Source organism: Rutidosis leptorrhynchoides, chromosome 8 (assembly GCF_046630445.1).
Source record: "Rutidosis leptorrhynchoides isolate AG116_Rl617_1_P2 chromosome 8, CSIRO_AGI_Rlap_v1, whole genome shotgun sequence".
NCBI lineage: Eukaryota > Viridiplantae > Streptophyta > Magnoliopsida > Asterales > Asteraceae > Rutidosis > Rutidosis leptorrhynchoides.
This window is the reverse complement of record NC_092340.1, coordinates 28,826,259-28,848,979: the sequence shown is the minus strand read 5'-3', so window position 1 is coordinate 28,848,979 and position 22,721 is coordinate 28,826,259. Positions and strand designations below refer to the sequence as shown.

The following is a 22,721-nucleotide window of genomic DNA, read 5'->3' as shown; positions in this document are numbered from 1 at the left end:
TTCTTGAAGTGTTTTTGTAAGAGTTTTCTTATGGTGATTAAGTGATGTTTTTATGGCTAGATCTTCATGGATTTTAGCTGAATGGTTATGGAGTTTTTTAAGAGTGTGTTTTTGGTTAAAGAAATGAGGTAATAAAATTTGAAAATGAAAGATGTATTTAAGGCCATAAAAACATGATTAATGGAAAAACATGGACAAAATTTCATGTTGTATTTTTATGTAATTAGTCATACTAAACATCAAAAGTAGTTACCTTATACATAAGGCATGAACAAGAGAGTTACCTTATACATAAGGCATGAACAAGGGCTGGTTGGTGGTGATTTGATGTGTATATACCAATAGTAAATACGTATAGAAGCTAGGTATGATACGAGTACATGTACTCTAGATATACGTATAGAAATTTTGTGAAAAATGGAATGAGAATTCAAATATAGCTATCTTTTGTGAATATACTTATATTATTTTATGTATTTAAGTCCTTAAAAAGTGATTAAATACATTACATATACGATATATGTATAAACATTATAGGTTATAAGTATTTATGTCAAATAACGTTACGTATGGTTATCGTTTTGAAAACTTAAGTTAGTAGTTTCAAAATATACTTATAACTTATTGTTATTAATACAAAATAAGATATTAAAACATCCTTAGATCATGTTAAATATGTATATATACATATATATACACAAACGTATAATTATCATATATTATATAGTTCGTGATATCATCGGTCAAACTAGACGGTCAAACGTTGTGTAAAACTCATTTCAAAAACATAAATCTCAACAATTTGGATTGCTTATCATGTTGGTAAGGTTTAATTTAGGTAAATATTAATCTTATAAGTATAAATTGATCGAAAAAGTCCGGGTCATTACAGTATTTGTATTTGTATTTGTATTTGTATTTGTATTTGTATTTGTATTTGTATTTGTATTTGTATTTGTATTTGTATTTGTATTTGTATTTGTATTTGTATTTGTAATTGTATTTGTATTTGTATTTGTAATTGTAATTGTATTTGTATTTGTATTTGTATTTGTATTTGTATTTGTATTTGTATTTGTATTTGTATTTGTATTTGTATTTGTATTTGTATTTGTATTTGTATTTGTATTTGTATTTGTATTTGTATTTGTATTTGTATTTGTATTTGTATTTGTATTTGTATTTGTATTTGTATTTGTATTTGTATTTGTATTTGATCTTTTTAGGCCACAAAAATCATTATTACTTTATTTAGTGATTGACTGATTAACGATAGCCATTTAGTAGAATAAAAGGTTTTCTAGAATGGATAGCTGATTTAGGGTTCACCACGTGGTAAGTTACAACTGATACAAATTTATGAGTCAACAAAAATCGTTATGACGAAGACAATTGACATGAGAAAAAAAAATATTACCAGCATCAAAAGCGTGCAGCAAGCCAGCAATGTGTGCAGCAAGTCCTACTCCTCTGCTAGCCTAAATGACACTTAAATTGAAAATATTAGCACTTAAAAGTTACATCACTATTCAAGTATTCATCGTACTTGAATAAATATCAATAAACAAAACCAAACCACTTTTTAGAGATGAATAATCACATACTTAAAAATTTGAAATTCATATAAATTCAACATTGAGTTCCTATTCATGTGCCATTACATGAACAAATGACAATCGGATAAGGTCACCTCCAAACCATAGCTACCTTGTCAAACAATATGAATTCAGTCATAAGTTCAGTATAAAAATTTGTTGTAGTCGTTAATAAACATCCATGATACATTTGTTTTAAATAGAAATCAAATTGATTAAAAATACCTGATGTCCTATTACAAACCGAAACCAAGTTGATAAAATAATCTGATTCATCTCTAAAAACAACAGTGTTGTGTTAATTTCAATTTTCTGTATATAACAAAACTCGATTTCCTTTTCGAAAATTCAACCATTATACATACGAATCATCAAAAATTCAACTGCAATTCACCAAATCGCATGAGAAGTGACAGAATCAGAACTCGATTTCTAAAATCAAAACCCTAAGTACCTAACTATAAACCACTGGTAAATCACAATCGCAAACACTCACACACAACAACAAAAAATGTAATTACATATCCAATACATGCATAAAACACATATAACAGTTCAACGAACCTGAAACGAATCTGAGATAGCATAACTGGATTTTGTGGTGTCAAAAGAAGTGGAGAATGAGACTGCTGCTGTTGCAGTTACGATTAATTGAAAAATCGAGAACATTAACCGAAGATGAAATCAAACACGTTATGAATGCACTTCATCTATTAGGGTTTTGGTTTTTTTGAGTGCGGTGAATGAATGCAACGCTTAATAAACCCTTCTTCGTTAATTTTCTCCCCGTGTATTAGAGGGGTATTTTAGGAATGGAATTATGTAAAATTGATTTATTAGCTAATATTTTAAGTGAATGATTAAGGACCTTTAGATCAAAGGGTATTAGAATGTAATTTTCTAATCTAACGGTAATTAAGGAGGTTTTGAAAATAATTATTAGCTAATCACCTAATACTAGGTATCGCGCTCGAGTGACTTGATTACTTGAGGTTTTACTCTCTATGGAGAAACCAATGTACTTGTTCATGTTAGACAATATATTAGCATATGCTTATTAGTATTAGCCCGGCCAGCCCGTTTGTGGGATTAGGGTTTACTATGGTGTAATGTAATCTATAAATATTGATCGATGTAATCAATGATAATCATGAGTTTATATTCTATAACATGGTATCAGAGCTTAGGTCTGATCTGCCTCTATACCGCCCGTCAAAATTTCATCTCTTCTTCACTTCCTTCTTAACCTAGTTCTCTAGGTTATCTATCTATGTTCTAAAAAAATACCACTATCGGCCGTCGCCTACCTCTTGTAATCGGCCTACCACCATCAACCAATAAAAACATAAAAAGTTATCTCGTCAAACTTTCAATCCACCATGTGTTCATTTCACAAATCTCGGTACTACCATCAAGCATTTGTTTTACCAACCAATCATCCACCACCGTCACGCCAATAACAATCTCATGCGATAATGTAGACTTGATTTTAATGTTTATGTCTTTTTGTTTTATGTGTTTAATTTTAATTTCAATTTTTGTCTAGTAACCAGCCGCTATCATTTTTGTTTATTTTATTTTAATTTTTTTTTTCTTCACTATTCATAATCGGCGTGAGAATGAGCCATCTAGCTTGATTAGATTCCAACCCCCCCCCCCCCCCCCCCCAAAAAAAAAGAGGAATATATAAAAGAAAAAAAGGAATATAAAAAACTTTCTTTTGCAGCGTTGAAGAATAGTGTTATCGTCGACAAAAATAGCATATCAAAGCGGTACTTGATCTTTAGGCACATCAAGCCACAACGTAAAAGAAAAATAAACGCTACGGAAAAGGAGAAGCCATCAAGAAATCTGCAACTCTATAGACGAATATCAATCTATTTAATGCGCCAAATAAGAGAGAGAGAAAAAGTTACTTTTATTTGTTTTATTAGTGTTTTCTTCCAGTCTCGAGCTTTCGCGATTTCGCTGCTCGGACTGCGCGGGAGTGTTAGACAATATATTAGCATAGGCTTATTGGTATTAGCCCGACCCGTTTGTGAGATTAGGGTTTATTAGGGTGTAATGTAATCTATAAATACTGACCGATGTAATCAATAACAATCATGGGTTTATATTATGTAACAGTTCATAAGGGGGTTTACTTGCTTACCCAAAATAACTTTAAACTTTAAACTCTAAACTTAAAATCCTAAACCCTAAACATTAAACTCTAAAACGGTAAACTCTAAATTCTAAACTCATAACCCATATAGAGTTTCAAAGACTTTACTGGCATATACTCCGTATTTCACATACATTAAAATTAAAATCAAATTAAAATTAAAATCAAGTATTTATATTCTTTAGTATTACTATTATACGAATTTAATTACGAACCAATTATGTCAGATCCATAACAGTTCATATGAAAAAGAAATTAGTTGATTAAATATAAAGATATTGGATGAACATGATCGATGATGATGTCCAAAGAAAATTAAGAGCGATTGCACATCAAATTAAGGTTATATGTATTATTCGTAGGCAATGGCGAAGTTTTTTTTTTTTTTTTTTTTTTTTTAGGGGGCAAATAAAACGTGACTTATCAAAAATATCGAATGATTATTACATAGATTATAAATAAGTCGTTCGTAAAACGACGTATATGTATATACTAGTGAAATGACCCTTAAAATCATGGGTTTGTTTAAACGAAACAGTTTAACGATATGTTTTAGGTATTTAGTGAACGTAAATGCTAAAGTCATTTAGTTTAATGACCAGTGAAACCACAGAGTCCGACTAAAAAACTCGTCAGCTGAACATTGCATCAAACACTTAAAATGCATATTAAAAAATCCACATTCAATCATAAGATATAATATTGGTTGCCATTTTATTTAAAAGTGTAAATTAAAATATAAATTTAGAATTAGTTTTCTTCTGTCTATCTTTTATACCTTCTCGTACTCAATTCAAAATTATTTAATTTTAATAATTAAAATAATTATTAATAAGATTTAATAATAATAATTAATTAATAAGATTTAATTTTAATTTAAAATTACTTAGATTAATGATGTCACTCACCATGTCTAAATTTTTTTCTTTTGTTTTTTGAATTTTTTTAACAAAAGAATTAGTTTAATAATGACATCATCATTATAGGATTTTAATAGAAACTATAGATAGATAGATATGTATTTATATATAAAAAAAATAGTAAAAAATTATACGGTAATATGTAACCTTATATTTAATTTCGATAGACTTTAATTTAACTACTTAATATATTTATATAAAAATATTGAAATTTGTATAAGCAATGAAAATAACAATTAAAATAGATACTACTATAAAACACTTCAACAATTTTGGATGGAAGACTTTGGATATCATATCAGGTAATCATAAATTTAAAATTGTAGTCAGGTTTACTCCGTAAACCTTCAACCCTAAACCCTAACCCCTAAACCTTAAACTCTAAACCGTTCGTTTAAAAACTCGTTCTAAAACCCTAATTTCTAAACCCTAAACCCTAATTTCTAAACCCTAATTACTAAACCCTAAACACTGTTTTTTTTAATCAAAAGTCATTTTTTCTTTGTTTTTTGTTAAGATGCATCTGCTGCATGAAAGGCAGTTAACATGCATCAAACAGCGGATAACATACATCAGATGCATCTTAACGCTCCAGTTAAAAAAATTTATATTTTTTTCTGAGAATCTGCACACTGAAAATAGATACCAGCAATTTTTTTTTTTTTTTAAATCGGAGTTGTAGAATTAAAGATATAAAAATCACAAAATCACTTATCCCCTTATCCCACCAAATACCACTTAGCGCTGGATCCTTACCCTTTATATATATATATATATATATATATATATATATATATATATATATATATATATATATATATATATATATATATATATATATATATATATATATATATATATATATATATATATATATGGGCAAGATCAATGGGGAAGTAACCAATCGGGGGGAAGCGGAGGGAAGCAAAAAAAAAATTCATTTTTTTTTTTGGAATTTTTTTTCAGGCATCAAGATCACACGAAAATAGGAACATTTAGAAAAGACACTTCGTGATGAATGCTATTCCATAAACCCAAAACATCAAACCCTAAACCCTAAACTCTAAACAGTTCGTGTTAAAAACTCAATCTAAATCCTAAATCTAAACCCTAAACCCTAAATTTCTAAACCCTAATATCTAAACCCTATAAACCCTAATATCTAAACCCTAATATTTAAACCCTAATATCTAAACTCAAAAATCTAAAACCTCAACATACGCTCGAAAAACACGATAATTGTTATATATTAGTTCTTCGAGCGTTTTCCCACCAAAATAGAAATATTTATCACAAAGTATCTTTATTAAATGTTCATATTTTCATCCAATCTATAATGTTCGTGAACAAAGTTTTTTCAAAAAACGAAAAAAAAGGACTTTGCTTCCCCCCGCTTCCCCTGATTGGTTACTTCCCTCTTGATCCTACCAATATATATATATATATATATATATATATATATATATATATATATATATATATATATATATATATATATATATATATATATATATATATATATATATATATATATATATATATATATATATATATATATATATATATATATATATATAATTCAAGCATTAAATGAACTTATGTGCAATTTATCGACTCTAGCTGTTTCTCTTGTATATCATCCTCGATGGGCGAGGATGAATCTTCGTGGGTTCAATTGAAGCTGTTTCTCTTCCAAGCCTTCAATGCTTCGTTATGTCTTTAGGAGTATCGAAACCCAATTGAAGAAGTTGAGTCAACTGATCGATTCTGTTTCATAATAGGTGGTTTTCAATCGAGGTTATTTTTTGGGGGTCAATGTTCTGGGCTCAATGTTGGGTCTCAATAAGCTGCTCTTTATGTTTTCTTGGGCCTCTAAGCCCTGTTAGGGGTTGGGCCTCAATGTTGGGTTTCAATGTATTTTTTCAATTTCTGTCAATTCCTATGGGTTTACAACCCTTTGCAATGTAATATGCTTCATCGTTCCGATGAAGGTTTTATTAATATACTCCCTCCGTCCCGAATTAATTGTCCAGTATTCCTTTTTGGGACGTCTCAAATTAATTGTACATTTTCATTTTTTTGACCGCTCTTTTCTCTGTGTCCTTACTGATTATGTACACGGTAACATTAATTAAGTTTGAAGTTTGATTGTATTTAATTTCAAATTCTTATTTAAGAAAGTTATGGTACAGAATCAACTATTTTATACATATATAAATATATATTTAAGAAATTATCAATAAAGTCAACGTTGGTCAACGACCGATGCGTCCCCGACTCGGCCGACGCGTCCGTTTTAGGTCTCGACCGATGCGTCCCCGACTCGTGACTTTTACAACCTTGAGAATAAGAGATAAAGATCGTAGAGTGAAAATACCATTATGTGATAATGCCCAGGAACAAGTATCACGACCTGATTCTTCAAAACAGTAGCCTGATACGAGTTGTTGAAGCTCAGAGAGTTCACCCAGCGTGCGACCGGATGGCTGTCTCGACCAGCAGCTTGTCACCAAGATACCTGAATCTGACTCGCGGATCCGATCAGCAATTTGTGCACATTTATCACAATCTAAGCGAAAAAGCCTTGAAAATTTTGTCTGCAATTTGTTATTAATCAGCCACTTGGTGTCCTAAAAACTCAGCTGCGATCTTTTGTTCACTTTCGTGATGAAGGACCCCTTGAAATCGACCCCCAAATCTTGAATGTGAGTACCTGCAGTAAGAATATTTTTCCACACACTAGGACTTAGAGAACGAATTGCTTCGCCCTCCAAATCCATACCACCGCAAGGAACGTAAATGCTTCTAATAATTTGTGACCATAAAGAGTTGGTTTCGGTATTGAACCTCCACCACCATTTACCCAATAAAGAAAGATTTTTACTTTTTAAAAGCCCCAAATTTAACCCCCCATTTTCATAAGAACTAACCACATTATCCCATTTAACCCACAAAATTTTAGAGTTAACCTCCGCCCCGCCCCAAAAGAACTCTCTTCTCACACTCTCAAGGATTTTGAGCACACAAGTCGGAGCACGAAAGATCGAGAAGTAATACAATGGAAGACTACTAAGGACCGATTTAATTAGGACTAATCTTCCTCCAAACGACAACGTCCGCATTTTCCAATTAAAAAGTCTTGATTTGAACTTATCGATGACCGGGTTCCAACTACACACTTTATTCATTTTTGCACCAATTGGAAGTCCAAGGTAAGTAAATGGAAAGTTCCCCACTTGACATTCCAAACGAGATGCAAATTGGTTTAGTTCCACCTCACTTGCCCCGATCCCATATAAACAACTCTTTTGAAAGTTAACTTTTGATTCCGAAGCTTTGATTATAAAACATCCCACTTGTAAAACATTTGACCATATATTCTAAACCTTGATTTTAAAATATACTAAAAACATATGTAAGATTTATTAACAGAGATGGTGTACTTTCGATCTTCTTTCAAGATCTCATTTTTCAGTTAATCAAAGTGGCTTAACCTTAAATTAGTTACCAAACCCATGATTCATAGCCTAGTAGTTCATACTTATAATTCAGTTAATCAGTTAGTGGCATAACCTAAGATTAGTTACGAAACCCATAACTCATTGATTAATAGTTCATACAAAAGACGATGACGATACCCGTGACCATACCAATCAACATCTCCTGTACCATCGATACTAATGCATGGTTTATTTACACATAGTTGATATTCGTTCATAAATAGTATTTTTCCATTTTATACACTATAATTATTAATTGCTAATAATAGTTGATAGTTTATCCTCCCGTCAAGATACACGAAGCTACGCTAACGAAGGTATCACGCCTAACGATAATAGATGACATAAGGTTGGATCACAAGAACGCATATGTCATATACAAACTAAAGGCGGGATATCCTTGAAATCAAATAATGGCGCTCAAAGGATAGAAGAAGAATGCCACCAAATAAGAATCCCAATATTCAGAGTTGGTACAAATCCACTTCCGTCATACGAAGCAATCGTAACGAAGGAACGTATTGACGAAGGGATCACGGTTACCAATGGACAAGGACCTCTCCTAAAGTCACGAGATCACCTAGACTGAAGAAGAGAAGTTAACGGGTTGACCAAACTCGTTACCACTAACATCCAAATGACAAAAGAGGAATGCTGCAGGCTAACTTTCTTGGGCCAGCAGAGATTACAGTCAGCCGAAGGGAAAGTCCCCTTTGTGTCATCAGAGATTGCCTCGAAGACTGAATCTACCTAGAAAACTGGTGACAAGGCTATTACCTAACTCTATATAAAGGGGACATGATCCCTGGACAAGGCATTCACACTCAGTCATAATCACTCATACATAAACACTCTCAATGAGTTACCTCCGTATCTTGGTGGCGTAAAGTACGATACCTTCGTACTACCTTCGGGGAATCGCCAACAAGCATACATCCACCATCATATCACCTCATATCATCCATTTAGTGATCAGATCCCAACTTCCTTGTTCAGCTAACAAGGTGTGCCAAGAATTGTACAAACAATTGGCGCCATCCATGGGACCCCACTTCAATACTTACTTTGTTTGAAAAACGCAAGATCATGGCAGAATCTGATCATCCACCGCCCGGTTTCTCTCTACCATCTGAGGTAGATCAACATGAGACCGGAACACGGACACCTATCACTCCTGCTTTGCCAATAACTACAAATCGGAATGATTCCGTACCACCGCCGCTAATCGACAAAACCTTCATACTCAACAACTATGATAACATACGCGCTGTTATCAAAAAGTTGTGAGAAGAAGGGCAGTTACACAGTCGGCGAACACTGACGTATGACAGCGATGATGTCGACGAAGAAATAGAAATGGAGGCCAGGCCAGCAAGAAGTCTCCCTCTTACCAGCCAGCCTCAGATCTTACAACCGGCAGTCCCTCCGAGTATCACTCTCCAGCCGATACCTTCACAGCCGGCTCATTCAATGACCACTACCAGTGTCCCTCTGAGCCACTCAGGAGGACCAATTACGCAGCAGTATACCTTCGGGAGCCCATTTCCTGTTGCTCCACAGAACATACCTAACGCCAGCACTATCTTACCAACCGCGGGAATCATTCCCCTGGTAACTCAGCCGAGCGCTTCGTTGCCCCCAGGGTTACAATTATGGAATGGACGTAATTCGTGGGTCAGTTTGCCTTTCCAAGGTACGTACATCGGAGGTACCTCCGCAGCGAACAACCTCCACCACGGAGCTAGCGGAAATGCTGGTGGATATTTAGACCAACCTTGGAAGAGTCAGAAAACTCCTTTCGTATCTTCAATACAAAACCACCCGCTACCCATCGGGACGAAGATACCATCCCACCTGGGGTATTACGAAGGAAAAGACGACCCCGATGATTTTATAAATATCTTCGAAGGTGCGGCTCGAATGTTAAGATGGGATACAGCTGTGGCTTGTCACGCGTTCTCATACATGCTCAAAAGTGATACAAGGATATGGTTCGACTCTTTAGCAAAAGATTCCGTCTCCAGCTTCGAGGACCTTAAATGACTTTTTAGGTCGAAGTTTAGCCAGCAAAAGAAACACAAGAAGAATCACGTCGCTGCCCACAGTATCAAGCAAAAAGATGGTGAAGCTTCGAGGGCTTTTCTCGTTCGATATACGGACGAAACCCAGCAGATTCCAGGACTCCCCGAGTCACAAAGGATCTCGGGACTCTTATACGGTTGCAGGACCTGAGCATTGGTGGAACATCTCAGTCGGGATCTCCCTGACACTTACGAAGCATTGCTAGACAAAGCATACATTTGGCTTGACGCGAAAGACACCGCGAATAGCTTCATGTACAAAGAAACTCAAGGCTTCAAGCGAAAAGAAAAACCAAGTCACCGTGAAGAGAAGTCCGGAAGAAGAAACGAGCGAAATAGGTTCTCCCCTTATAGAAGGGAAAACACCCCTGGTATCCTCGGAACGCTGGTAAAGTCACCTAAAGAAATCCTAGCTACCGAAAAGGCCGCCCAAGCCTTCAAAACTCCACTAAAGCTAAATAGCAAAGGAAAAATGAGAGACACGAGTAAATTTTGTGACTTTCATAATGACTTCGGCCATGAAATGGACGACTGCATACAGTTAAGGCAAGCTATCGAAGAGGCAGTCAGATCTGGGAAATTAACACATTTAGTAAAGGGCATACGCAACCCGAAGGTACCGAAGTAAGAGCCCAGAACTGAAGAAAAAAAACCGAATATGGACAACGCCATACTTACGATCGCAGAATGCTTTGCAGTTAAGAAGCCAAGAACCTACAAGAGGGAAAGAAAGAGCAGAGTAATAGATTAGGAAGAGATCTCTTTCCCAGAACTTAACACGATCACTCCCTCCGACAAACCTAACACAATCAATGGACGAATCTTTGAGAGAGAGGTACACCGAGTGTACTTGGATGGTGGCAGCGCATGCGATATCATGTATGAACATTGCTTCGACCAACTTAGCCCCGCCATTAAGGCTCGCCTGAACCCATCGAGGGTACCGCCAATTGGGTTCTCTGGAGAAAGATGCTGGCCAATCGGAGAGGTTGACCTCGACTTCACCATCGGAGAACCACCACTGACCAGAACCGAAATGCTGGATTTTGTAGTGGTTCGGGCCGTCTCGCAGCACAACATCCTGCTAGGAAGAGTAGCCATGATGAAAATGGGGATAATTGCGTCTATCGTACATCAATTGGTGAAGTTCTACACATCCGAAGGGATTGGCACTCTAGCTTCAACCTATGATCGAGAAAAGGTTATCATGGCAATCAGGGAAACGAAGGAAAGACCAGGTGAATGCATCCTCGAAACCAGAGAAGAAGGCTCGAACAAAGAGAAAATCTTCGTCAACCCTCTGTTCCCCGATCAACAAGTAATTATCGGAGGTTCGTTACCTTCGAAAACGAAGAAAAAGCTTCGCAAGCTACTGCAGGCGAACATCGACATCTTCGCTTGGGAATACGGAGATATGACAGGCATTCCTCGAATGCTCAGTATCGACGGAACTACCTTCTCTACGGAACACAAGCTCAACGAATACAAGCACCTAGAGCCAATACATCAGAAGAAAAGAAACCTCGCTAATGAGATGGATGAGGCTGCTTGCAAAGAGGTTGAAGAACTACTCCAGGCTGGCATAATCCGGGAAGAGAAATACCCCACCTAGGTTGCAAACCCCGTCTTGGTGAAGAAATCTGACAGAGGGTGGAGGATGTGCGTCGATTTTACGAATATCAACAAAGCTTGCCCTAAGGATTGCTACCCCCTGCCGGAGATCGATTGGAAGGTGGAATCCCTAACCGGGTACAAGTATAAGTGTTTTCTTGATGCCTACAAAGGCTACCATCAGATCCAAATGGTCGAAGAAGACGAGGAAAAGACGTCGTTCTTCACAAGCAAGGGGATATATTGCTATAAGAAAATGCCCTTCGGATTGAAGAATGCCGGAGCCACATACCAAAGGTTGGTGGACAAAGTCTTTCGTAAGCAACTAGGGAGAAACTTGGAAGCTTATGTTGATGACATGGTAATCAAGAGTCCGGAGGAAAGCACCTTGCTGAAAGACATTCAAGAAACCTTCGACACCCTTCGGTCGGTCAATATGAAGCTAAACCCCAAAAAGTGCTCATTCGGGGTAGAGGAAGGAAAGTTCCTAGGGTATTACATCACTAAGAAGGGAATCTTAGCAATCCCAGAGAAAGTAGACAAGCTCCAACAACTCAAAACGCCAACCATGGTCAAAGAAAAGCAGAGTTTAAACGGGAAGCTAGTGTCATTAAGCCGTTTCCTGTCCAAGGGAGCTGAGAGGCAATTGCCTTTTCTCAAAGTTCTGAAAGGATGCTTGGGAGCAAAGAAAATATCATGGACCGAAGAGGCCGAAAAGGCTTTCGTTGAAATGAAAGCACACATAGCTAATCTGCCAACCCTGACATCGCCAAAGATAGGAGAGACACTATATCTCTACCTAGCAACGTCCAAGGAATGCATCAGTGCGGTGCAAGTGGCAGAACGTGAAAGGATACAGGTCCCGATATATTTCGTAAGCCGAGTTCTACAGGGTGCAAAAGTCAACTACCCAGAGCTCGAAAAGCTCACGCTTGCCCTAGTCCACGCCGCAAGGAAGCTATGAAGGTACTTCCAAGCCCATCCTATCATTGTGTTAACTAACAAGCAAATTAGACAGGTTCTTACGAAGCCAGAAAAGTCGGGTAGAATGGCCAAATGGGCAATAGAGCTCGGGGAATATGACATCGACTTCCAAGCTCGCCATTCAATCAAAGCTCAAGTACTAGCAGATTTCATGGCAGAAGCAACAGAGACAGACGAAGAAAACAACTCCACCTTCACGCAAATTATCACCCCGACTATTGAAACGAAGGAATGGAAACTGTTCACTGATGGAGCTTCCAGCTCTGATGGCTCAGGGGCAGGACATATGCTAATCAACCCAGAGGGACAAGAGTTAACTTACACGCTTCGTTTCGAGTTCAGCACAACTAATAACGAAGCAGAATACGAAGCTCTGCTCGCCAGGCTCAGAATGGTAAAGGAGATGAAAATTGAGCACTTGCAAGCCTTCATAGACTCACAACTAGTTACGAACCAAGTCCTAGGTATCTTCGAAGCAAGACAGCCAATCATAAAACTTTATCTGTCAAAGGTCAGGGAACTTGTAGAGAGCTTCAGAAGCTTCACAATAGAGCATGTAAGAAGAAGTCAGAATAAGAAAGCAGATGCTCTGAGCAAATTAGCTTCTATCACCTTCGCACACCTGGCGAAGGAAGTGTTGGTCGAAGTATTAGAAAAAAGATCCATCGAAGCTCAAGAAGTCCACGACTTAATTATCGAAGAAGAAAACACGTGGATGAAGCCATTAAGGGAATATTTGGAGCTCGGAATCTTACCCGAGGATAAAAAAGAAGCAAGAAAGATCCGGATCAAAGCACCATCATACAAGATAATGAACGGAGCCTTATACAGAAAATCTTTCCTCACCCCGTGGCTTCGCTGTGTCAGACCAAACCAAGCTTCGATGATCATCAGAGAAATGCATAAAGGTATTTGTGGACTTCATTTCGGACCAAGGTCAATAGTGGTAAAAATGCTAAGGATGGGGTATTATTGGCCAACCATGCACGAAGATACAGTCACGCTCTTACGAACCTGTGAGCCCTGTCAGATCCACGCTAAAGTTCAGAAACAGCCAAAGCAAGACATGATATCGGTGTTATCAGCATGGCCTTTCTCAAAGTGGAGCATAGATCTAGTAAGTCCACTCACAGAAGCACCAGGAGGTTACAAATGGCTGGTGGTTGCGATAGACTACTTCACAAAGTGGACGGAAGCAAAACCGTTAAGCACCATGATAGGGAAATAAATAGAAAAGTTTGTTTGGGAACACATCGTGTGTCGGTTTGGCATACCCCAAGAAATCGTTTCGGATAATGGAAAACAATTCGCCGAAGGTATCTTCCCATTGTTCTGGGAAAAGCTACAGATAAAGCAAACCTTTACTTCCGTTTACAACCCATAAGGGAACGGACAGGTGGAAGCAACCGACATGGATATCTTAAAAAGTCTCGAGAAACATTTGGGTAAATATCACCAAGGATGGATGGAAGAACTCCCCCTGGTCCTATGGGCTCACCGAACCACACCCAAAAGGAGTAACGGAGAAACCCCTTACAGTTTGGTTTACGGAACTGAGGCGGTTTTGCCCGCGGAGATACAGGTATTAACCAACAGGTCCGCAAACCTCAAAGAAAACGAGGAGAATCTCCGTCTCAATCTTGACCTCATGGAAGAAAGGAGGGAGGCTGCGCTGATTAGAGAAGCAGCAAACAAGAAAAAGATCGAAAGGTATTACAACAAGCGAGTCAAACCGTCGGTATACAAGGTCGAAGATTATGTCCTAAGGCTCAACAGCACTAGCAAAGTTGAATATGAAGGAAAGATGGATCCTACTTGGGAAGGTCCGTACGTAATCTCCGAAGCTTTCGGGAACGGTTCATATAAGCTCGAAACCACAGAAGGGAAACAGATCCCCAGAACCTGGAACGGGGTAAACCTTCGAAAGTTCCATTTCTAGATTTCTAGTCGCATGTAAGTAGGAAAGTTTGCAATGGGTAGTCAAAACTTATACGATTCCTACCACAATAAATTTGAATGAAATCCTACTATCTTTTGGAAACATCAATCTTAAGTGTTGTAATACTTATAAAACTTTAGCAATAAGCAAGAGGTAACCCAAGAGGTATACCGAAGCTATTGCAAGATATTCCAAAGAGGAATACTTATAAAACTTTAGCAATAAGCAAGAGGTAACCCAAGAGGTATACCGAAGCTATTGCAAGATATTTCCAAGAGGAATACTTATAAAACTTTAGCAATAAGCAAGAGGTAACCCAAGAGGTATACCGAAGCTATTGCAAGATATTCCCAAGAGGAATACCTATAAAACTTTAGCAATAAGCAAGAGGTAACCCACGAGGTATACCGAAGCTATTGCAAGATATTCCCAAGAGAAATACTTATAAAACTTTAACAATAAGCAAGAGGTAACCCAAGAGGTATACCGATGCTATTGCAAGATATTCCCAAGAGGAATACCTATAAAACTTTAGCAATAAGCAAGAGGTAACCCAAGAGGTATACCGAAGCTATTGCAAGATATTCCTAAGAGGAATACTTATAAAACTTTAGCAATATGCAAGAGGTAACCCAAAAGGTATACCGAAGCTATTGCAAGATATTCCCAAGAGGAATACCTATAAAACTTTAGCAATAAGCAAGAGGTAACCCACGAGGTATACCGAAGCTATTGCAAGATATTCCCAAGAGGAATACTTATAAAACTTTAGCAATAAGCAAGAGGTAACCCACGAGGTATACCGAAGCTATTGCAAGATATTCCCAAGAGGAATACTTATAAAACTTTAGCAATAAGCAAGAGGTAACCCAAGAGGTATACCGAAGCTATTGCAAGATATTCCCAAGAGGAATACCTATAAAGCTTTAGCAATAAGCAAAAGGTAACCCAAGAGATTACCGAAGCTATTGCAAAGTACCCCCGGAGGGAACACTTGTCGAATTTAAGAAATATGTGAGAGGGCATATTCTACAAAAAAATAAGTGCTTGTGCTTGAATAAAAGAGGGCCAAACTAAGACAAACAAAAGGCAATCATAACGCCAAAATAGGTAACCTGCTTAAATAATAAATAGAGTAAGAAGCAAACGGGTATGATAACCCACATAGTACCAAACAGAGATTGTTTATGGGCAACATAGCCCCAAATCAACAGGCACGCAGGCCTGGTAAAAGTACGTTAACATAAAGTAATTAGAGTACAGATCATCACATCAAAAGGGGGCATAACACAAACAAACTATAAAGATCATTGCTCCGCAACCAAGGCAAGAAACTCCACAAGCTTTGCATCGGAGTGAGAAACAACAGAGGCGACATAGTTAAGTTCAGCATCGGCAAAGCGAGCACACGCAGCATCAACAAGGACTGGTGTAACGACCCTGGATTTTCCAATTTTTATTAATAATATTTATTATTAATGCTTGAGTTTTAATAAATGTGTTTTTATACATTTACTTGTTATCGTAATTGACTTTACATGTCCCGACTCGTCTTTGTGACACACGTGCTTTTCACGAATAATATTTCGGATATTATTCACGTTCATGATTAATTATTATTAATCATTTTTAATTAACTAATGTTACTAGTTAATTACTTGGGCTTTATTTATTTAATTGTTCCATACTTACATGGACTTATGTTAATGGACTTGGAAGCCCACCCTACTTTTCTTAATAGACTACTAGTAAGCCCACTATCATGCTAATGACTCATTAAGGTTAAGAACTAGATTAATTAGTGCTATGAAGAGACTTGTCACAAGCATGCTAGCACCAAGCTCCCATGCAATTTAACTTTAATACCATTTTGAGCTTACACCATCTCCCATGCTTGAAAGACAATCTTTGACTTCCCCTTTTTGTTGCAAAAACCGTCGGCCAAGGCTAGAGGGAGGGAGGTTCAAATATTTTTTTTTTGGTTACTTATTTGCAAGCATTCCTTCATTTTACACACACTCCATATTTACACTTTCATTTCTCTCACTTTTTCTCTCAAACTTTGTAAGTAACAACCTTAATTCTTCTTTCTTTTTCTTCCTTAAAACCGCCACTAGTTCATCATCATTTACTAGTTACTTGTTGTTGTTTCTTGTTTATGTTAAAGATCAAGTTTTCTAACTTGTATCTTCATGTAATCTTGGTTACTTTCATCTTTGTTTGATGAAGAACCAAGAACAAGGATCTAAGTTCTATAACTTATGGTTCTACACTTAAAATGTTATAAGAGTTAAAGTTCATAAGCTTTATAATCATACTTGTGTTCATGTTTTGTAGACTTGAAGTTTATTTCCTTAAGATCCAAACTTTGATTTGAATCTTCTCAAGTATGAAACAAACATGAACATAATACTTGTAACTTTAGTTTATTTCTTTCTTTTGTAAGTACTTTAAAGTTGTAATATTGTTAATTTGGTCAAGTATTACTAGTTAAACTTGATCTCATATTTCTTGAAACTAAAGTTAACTTTATAAGTTCAAGAACATGGAAGTATAACTTTCTAGTTATAACTTCACACACTTATGTTGGATCTAAGTTTTTATAGCTTATGGTCTTCTAATTTAGTTGTAAATAAGAGCTTATAAACTTATATACATTTTACAAGATGAAAATCTAAGTTTCATAACTTATGGTTTCCATTAAAGTGAAGATCCAAGTTCTATAACTTAGGATCTAACTTAAGAACACTAGATCTAGACTTTCTAGTCTAGGATCTTTAAGATCTAGCTAAGATCTAAGTTCTACAACTTAAGATCTTGTTTATTTAGTTTACTTTCAAGTTTGTAGCTTAATGTTACTATTAGAACTCATGTATGTGTCGGGTCTAAGATCTTGATGTAACTTTGGTTCATCAAACTACTTACAACCCTTAATTGAGTTGTGCTACATATCTTAGACTTATACTAGTGTTATTATGGTCAAAACTTAGTTAAGATTATGCAAACACATCAACGAGTTGTACACTTGAAGCTATACGCATCAAGGATGAGAACCGTGATGAGCATCAAGCACCAAGAACCCACCGGAACAACTTACCTACTATTTTCCGGGTCTGATCAATAACCTGAGCTACTGGAAAAGTTGATTTCCAGCTATTTCAGTTCAGGTAGATGATTTTCCATTTAGACCTCATCTTAATCCGAGTTACGGTTTAGAATTTATGGCCATTCGAAAGTCACTACACCCTTTTAACGTTGTGCTGAAATTTCTGACCTACTCGCACTTAAACCGTTGTTACAGTCAAACGAAGACGATTTTGGTTCTGTAAATTGGTCAGCCTCTAGGGGACTTATATACGGAGCCATGGCCACTGGTCTCACCTCATTTCAGTTTGTATAGAGGTCATGGCGACTGAACGAAATTAGCCTTTATTTCAAACTCTATTCTTGATTGAAACTTACTTTACACTTTTTGATTAATGGTGAATGATGATGATACTTAAGACCTAATTTACATACTTTCAAACCTTTGGGAACGATTTACTGACTTAGTAACTTTTGACTTAGGTTGAGGACCTTTTGGACAAACTACTTGCTTACTTTCCCGAATCAACTTTACTACTTTTCACTGTGAGTTATAGCATCCCTTTTTACTTTAACTATTTTGGGACTGAGAATACTTGCGCATTTTACATTTTACATACTAGGCACGAGTACTTAAACTTTATATATGTATGGGTTATACAACGGCATAAACTTTCCCCTTAGCTCGGTAACGTTTAGTCATTGGTCTTTGAACCAGTGAACGCGAATCTTAGATATGTATCCATAGGGTTTGACATCCCCACTCGGGCTAGTAGCGCTGGCATTTAACGGGTGTTTAATACTTCGTAAACATATGCACTAGCCAAGTGTACTTTTAGGGTGTGATATTTACGTTAAGTTAGTTACCAAGTGCCCACGGTTATACATATACTTTTCATACTGTTTTGAAACACTGAAATTTCGTGGCCTACCTTACATTACTATTATACTTAAACTATAGCTCACCAACCTTTGTGTTGACATTTTTAAGCATGTTTTCTCAGGTGCATAGAGTTTGGTTGCTTCCGCTGTTGTAGTCTTGCTGAAGACACCCGCTGCTTATTAGAGATGTCTTCGCATGAAAATTTAATTTGCATTCAAACTATGTTACTTTTGAAACAATGAATTTGTAACGACCTATGGGTCACGTACTATTTTTATTTCCTTCTATTCGTAGAAGCACACTATCGGTTGTAAAACTTTTAATGTTGGTTAAGACGTCACTCCGTTTTATGAATGCAAACTTATTTTAAAACAGCATATAGTGTTTGACCTTGTAATGATCCTGTTGTTGATGATCCGTACACGTTAATTTTGTACGGGGCATCACATTTGGTATCTGAGCATTGGTTGTAGGAAATTAGGTTGCATTAGTGAGTCTAGACCGGACCGAGTAGGAATCACTAATAGGACTAATCTACAACTTGCTAGTTTACTTGTTTCTACAGAACTTGCTGCATGTTGCTGCTTACTTTTACTGCTATATGCCGTGTTCTACTACATGATTTCACTATTGCATGCTACCATCTGCTTTCGATTGCATGATACTTGTCATTATTTCCATGCTACTTACTGCTATAGATGATCTAGACTGTCGTAGTTACTTTGCCTAATACGAGCTTGCTGTATGACTTACTGACATGGAAAAAGTTATTTTTCCTTGTTCAGATGTCGGATATCCCGCCCGTTATTATTTTGGAGAGCGACTCAGACTCATCCGCCACCTCGCCTACTACTGCTGCCGACACACAGATCCTGTCATCAACACCCTCCAGCGACTCTGGCGCTTCGTCCTCTGGAGCCAGTAGCCATGCACCCGACCCAGTGATCATCTCATACGGACATGAGGATCCACCGAAGATTCCAGCTCCACTCATCCCAGGACCCTCGGAGCCACAGCACCATTCTGGTGGTGCTGTGATTCCTGGGGAATATGGGGACATTCCTTTCCAGAATAAGCCTGGACATTGGGCTAGATGCCTTCCTGATGGACGTGTCGTGCTGATTCCACCCGGCAGATACCGACTGATGACTACTGGCCGAGCACATCCACCTTCCGATGATTCCGACAACTCGTCATCCGATGACTTCAGCGAGGACGATTTTGACGATGATTCCGACGAGGACCCTGAGGAGAAGCCCGTTCAGCCGCCCTCTACCCCGCCGAAGAAGCGGTATCATTTTGATGGTACTGTTATTCCAGGGGTTAACGGGGGTAGATCGTTCGTTAACGCACATGGACTGAAGGTTAGAGTTACCGCCCGTAAGCGGCTTGTGCCGTATCCTACTGATCCATTCATACGTAAGGCTCCCCGTTACGCAGCATCTACTTCTGGTGCTGGACCGTCTGCACCACCAGCTCCACCAGCATCATCTGCACCACCAGAACCACCTGCACCATCAGTACCGCCTGCTCCACCAGCCTCTCCCTCTATCGAGGAACTGACGAGGGAGGTGGATACCCTCCGTGCTCGGGTAACTGAGCTCGAGGACCAGATGTCCCACATAATGGGCATCCTTTACCCACCGTCACCATAGGGCTTTTGTATTAGGTTTCTTTATGTAATCCCATTTGTAGTTTCATGTTTCACTTATGTATTGTACGAATCTTATGCGAATGTATGTAACTTTTTATTAATGAATGGAACTTAGTGTTGTTTAATATCTGTACGGTGTTGTATTTGCGTTACTGTATGATAATTTTGTGGTATCTGTATCTATTTGCGTTACTTAATTAGCATGTGTTGTGTTGATTCCCTGATTGGTTACCGTATACTGTATTTTTATTATTTTAATGCTGAATTTTGACTTGAGTCAAAATTTTTGTTTAGAATATCAATGGCCAATGGAAGATCAACGCCCACAGCAGCACAGATCGAAGAAATGATAGCCGAACGGGTAGCCGCAGCTATAGCGGAAATGAACCCCCAAGCTCCACCGGTATCCATCACAATCATAACGGGTGCACATACAAGGAATTCCAAAGCTGCAAGCCCCACAATTTTAGTGGTACTGAGGGGCCAGTTGGACTTACTAGGTGGTTTGAGAAATTAGAAGCTGTGTTCCGTGTAAGCAACTGTTCAGAAATGAACAAAACCAAGTATGCCTCATGTACGCTGTCGGACAGCGCCCTAACCTGGTGGAACACACTTGCTAAAGCTAAGGGTATTGATGAGGCGTATGCTACCCCGTGGGAGGAATTTAAGGGGGCCATGATTGAAGAGTATTGCCCCAGGACAGAGATACAGAAAATGGAGGCTGAGTTCTGGGATTTGAAGGTTGTGGGAACCGATCTCGATGGTTATAACCGTATGTACCTGGAACTAGCTTTGATGTGTCCCACGATGGTTACTAGGGAATTTAAGCGCATTGAACGGTACTTGCCCTAGTCCACTCCACAAGGAAGCTACGAAGGTACTTCCAAGCCCATCCTATCATTGTGTTAACTAACAAGAAAATTAGACAGGTTCTTACGAAGCCAGAAAAGTCGGGCAGAATGGCCAAATGGGCAATAGAGCTCGGGGAACATGACATCGACTTCCAAGCTTGCCATTCAATCAAAGCTCAAGTACTAGCAGATTTCATGGCAGAAACAACGGAGACAGACGATGAAAACAACTCCACCTTCGCGCAAATTATCACCTCGACTATTGAAACGAAGGAATGGAAACTGTTCACTGATGGAGCTTCCAGCTCTGATGGCTAAGGGGCAGGACTTATGCTAATCAACCCAGAGGGACAAGAGTTTACTTACGCACTTCGTTTCGAGTTCAGCACAGCTAATAACGAAGCAGAATACGAAGCTCTGCTCGCCACGCTCAGAATGGCAAAGGAGATGAAAATTGAGCACTTGCAAGCCTTCATAGACTCACAACTAGTTGCGAACCAAGTCCTAGGTATCTTCGAAGCAAGACAGCCAATCATACAACTTTATCTGTCAAAGGTCAGGGAACTTGTAGAGAGCTTCAGAAGCTTCACAATAGAGCATGTAAGAAGAAGTCAGAATAAGAAAGCAGATGCTCTGAGCAAATTAGCTTCTATCACCTTCGCACACCTGGCGAAGGAAGTGTTGGTCAAAGTATTAGAAAAAAGATCCATCGAAGCTCAAGAAGTCCACGATTTAATTATCGAAGAAGAAAACACGTGGATGAAGCCATTAAGGGAATATTTGGAGCTCGGAATCTTACCCGAGGATAAAAAATAAGCAAGAAAGATCCGGATCAAAGCACCATCATACAAGATAATGAACGGGGCCTTGTACAGAAAATCTTTCCTCACCCCGTGGCTTCGCTGTGTCGGACCAAACCAAGCTTCGATGATCATCAGAGAAATGCATAAAGGTATTTGTGGACTTCATTCCGGACCAAGGTTAATAGTGGTAAAAATGCTAAGGATGGGGTATTATTGGCCAACCATGCACGAAGATACAGTCACGCTCTTACGAACCTATGAGCCATGTCAGATCCATGCTAAAGTTCAGAAACAGCCAAAGCAAGACATGATATCAGTGTTATCAGCATGGCCTTTCTCAAAGTGGGGCATAGATCTAGTAAGTCCACTCATAGAAGCACCAGGAGGTTACAAATGGCTGGTGGTTGCGATAGACTACTTCACAAAGTGGACGGAAGCAAAATCGTTAAGCACCATGATAGGGAAATAAATAGAAAAGTTTGTTTGGGAACACATCGTGTGTCGGTTTGGCATACCCCAAGAAATCGTTTCGGATAATGGAAAACAATTCACCGAAGGTATCTTCCCATGGTTATGTGAAAAGCTACAGATAAAGCAAACCTTTACTTCCGTTTACAACCCACAAGGGAACGGACACGTGGAAGTAACCAAC

At 38.0% G+C, this 22,721-nt stretch overlaps 2 protein-coding genes across 2 annotated transcripts; both read left to right on the top strand.

The window, feature by feature from the left end:
- Positions 1–11,137: 11,137 nt before the first annotated feature.
- LOC139863270 (uncharacterized) lies at positions 11,138–11,872 on the top strand. The gene has a single exon (XM_071851908.1). The coding sequence runs from the start codon at positions 11,138–11,140 to the stop codon at positions 11,870–11,872; it is 735 nt and encodes a 244-aa protein (XP_071708009.1).
- A 1,047-nt stretch (positions 11,873–12,919) lies between these two features.
- LOC139863268 (uncharacterized) lies at positions 12,920–14,083 on the top strand. The gene has a single exon (XM_071851907.1). It carries the CDS (start codon positions 12,920–12,922, stop codon positions 14,081–14,083), a length of 1,164 nt encoding a protein of 387 aa, XP_071708008.1.
- Positions 14,084–22,721: the final 8,638 nt, after the last annotated feature.

Bases quoted from the DNA above. Each gene is read 5' to 3' on its own strand.
- LOC139863270 (XM_071851908.1), top strand. From the start codon at position 11,138: ATGTATGAACATTGCTTCGACCAACTTAGCCCCGCCATTAAGGCTCGC.
- LOC139863268 (XM_071851907.1), top strand. From the start codon at position 12,920: ATGGCCAAATGGGCAATAGAGCTCGGGGAATATGACATCGACTTCCAA.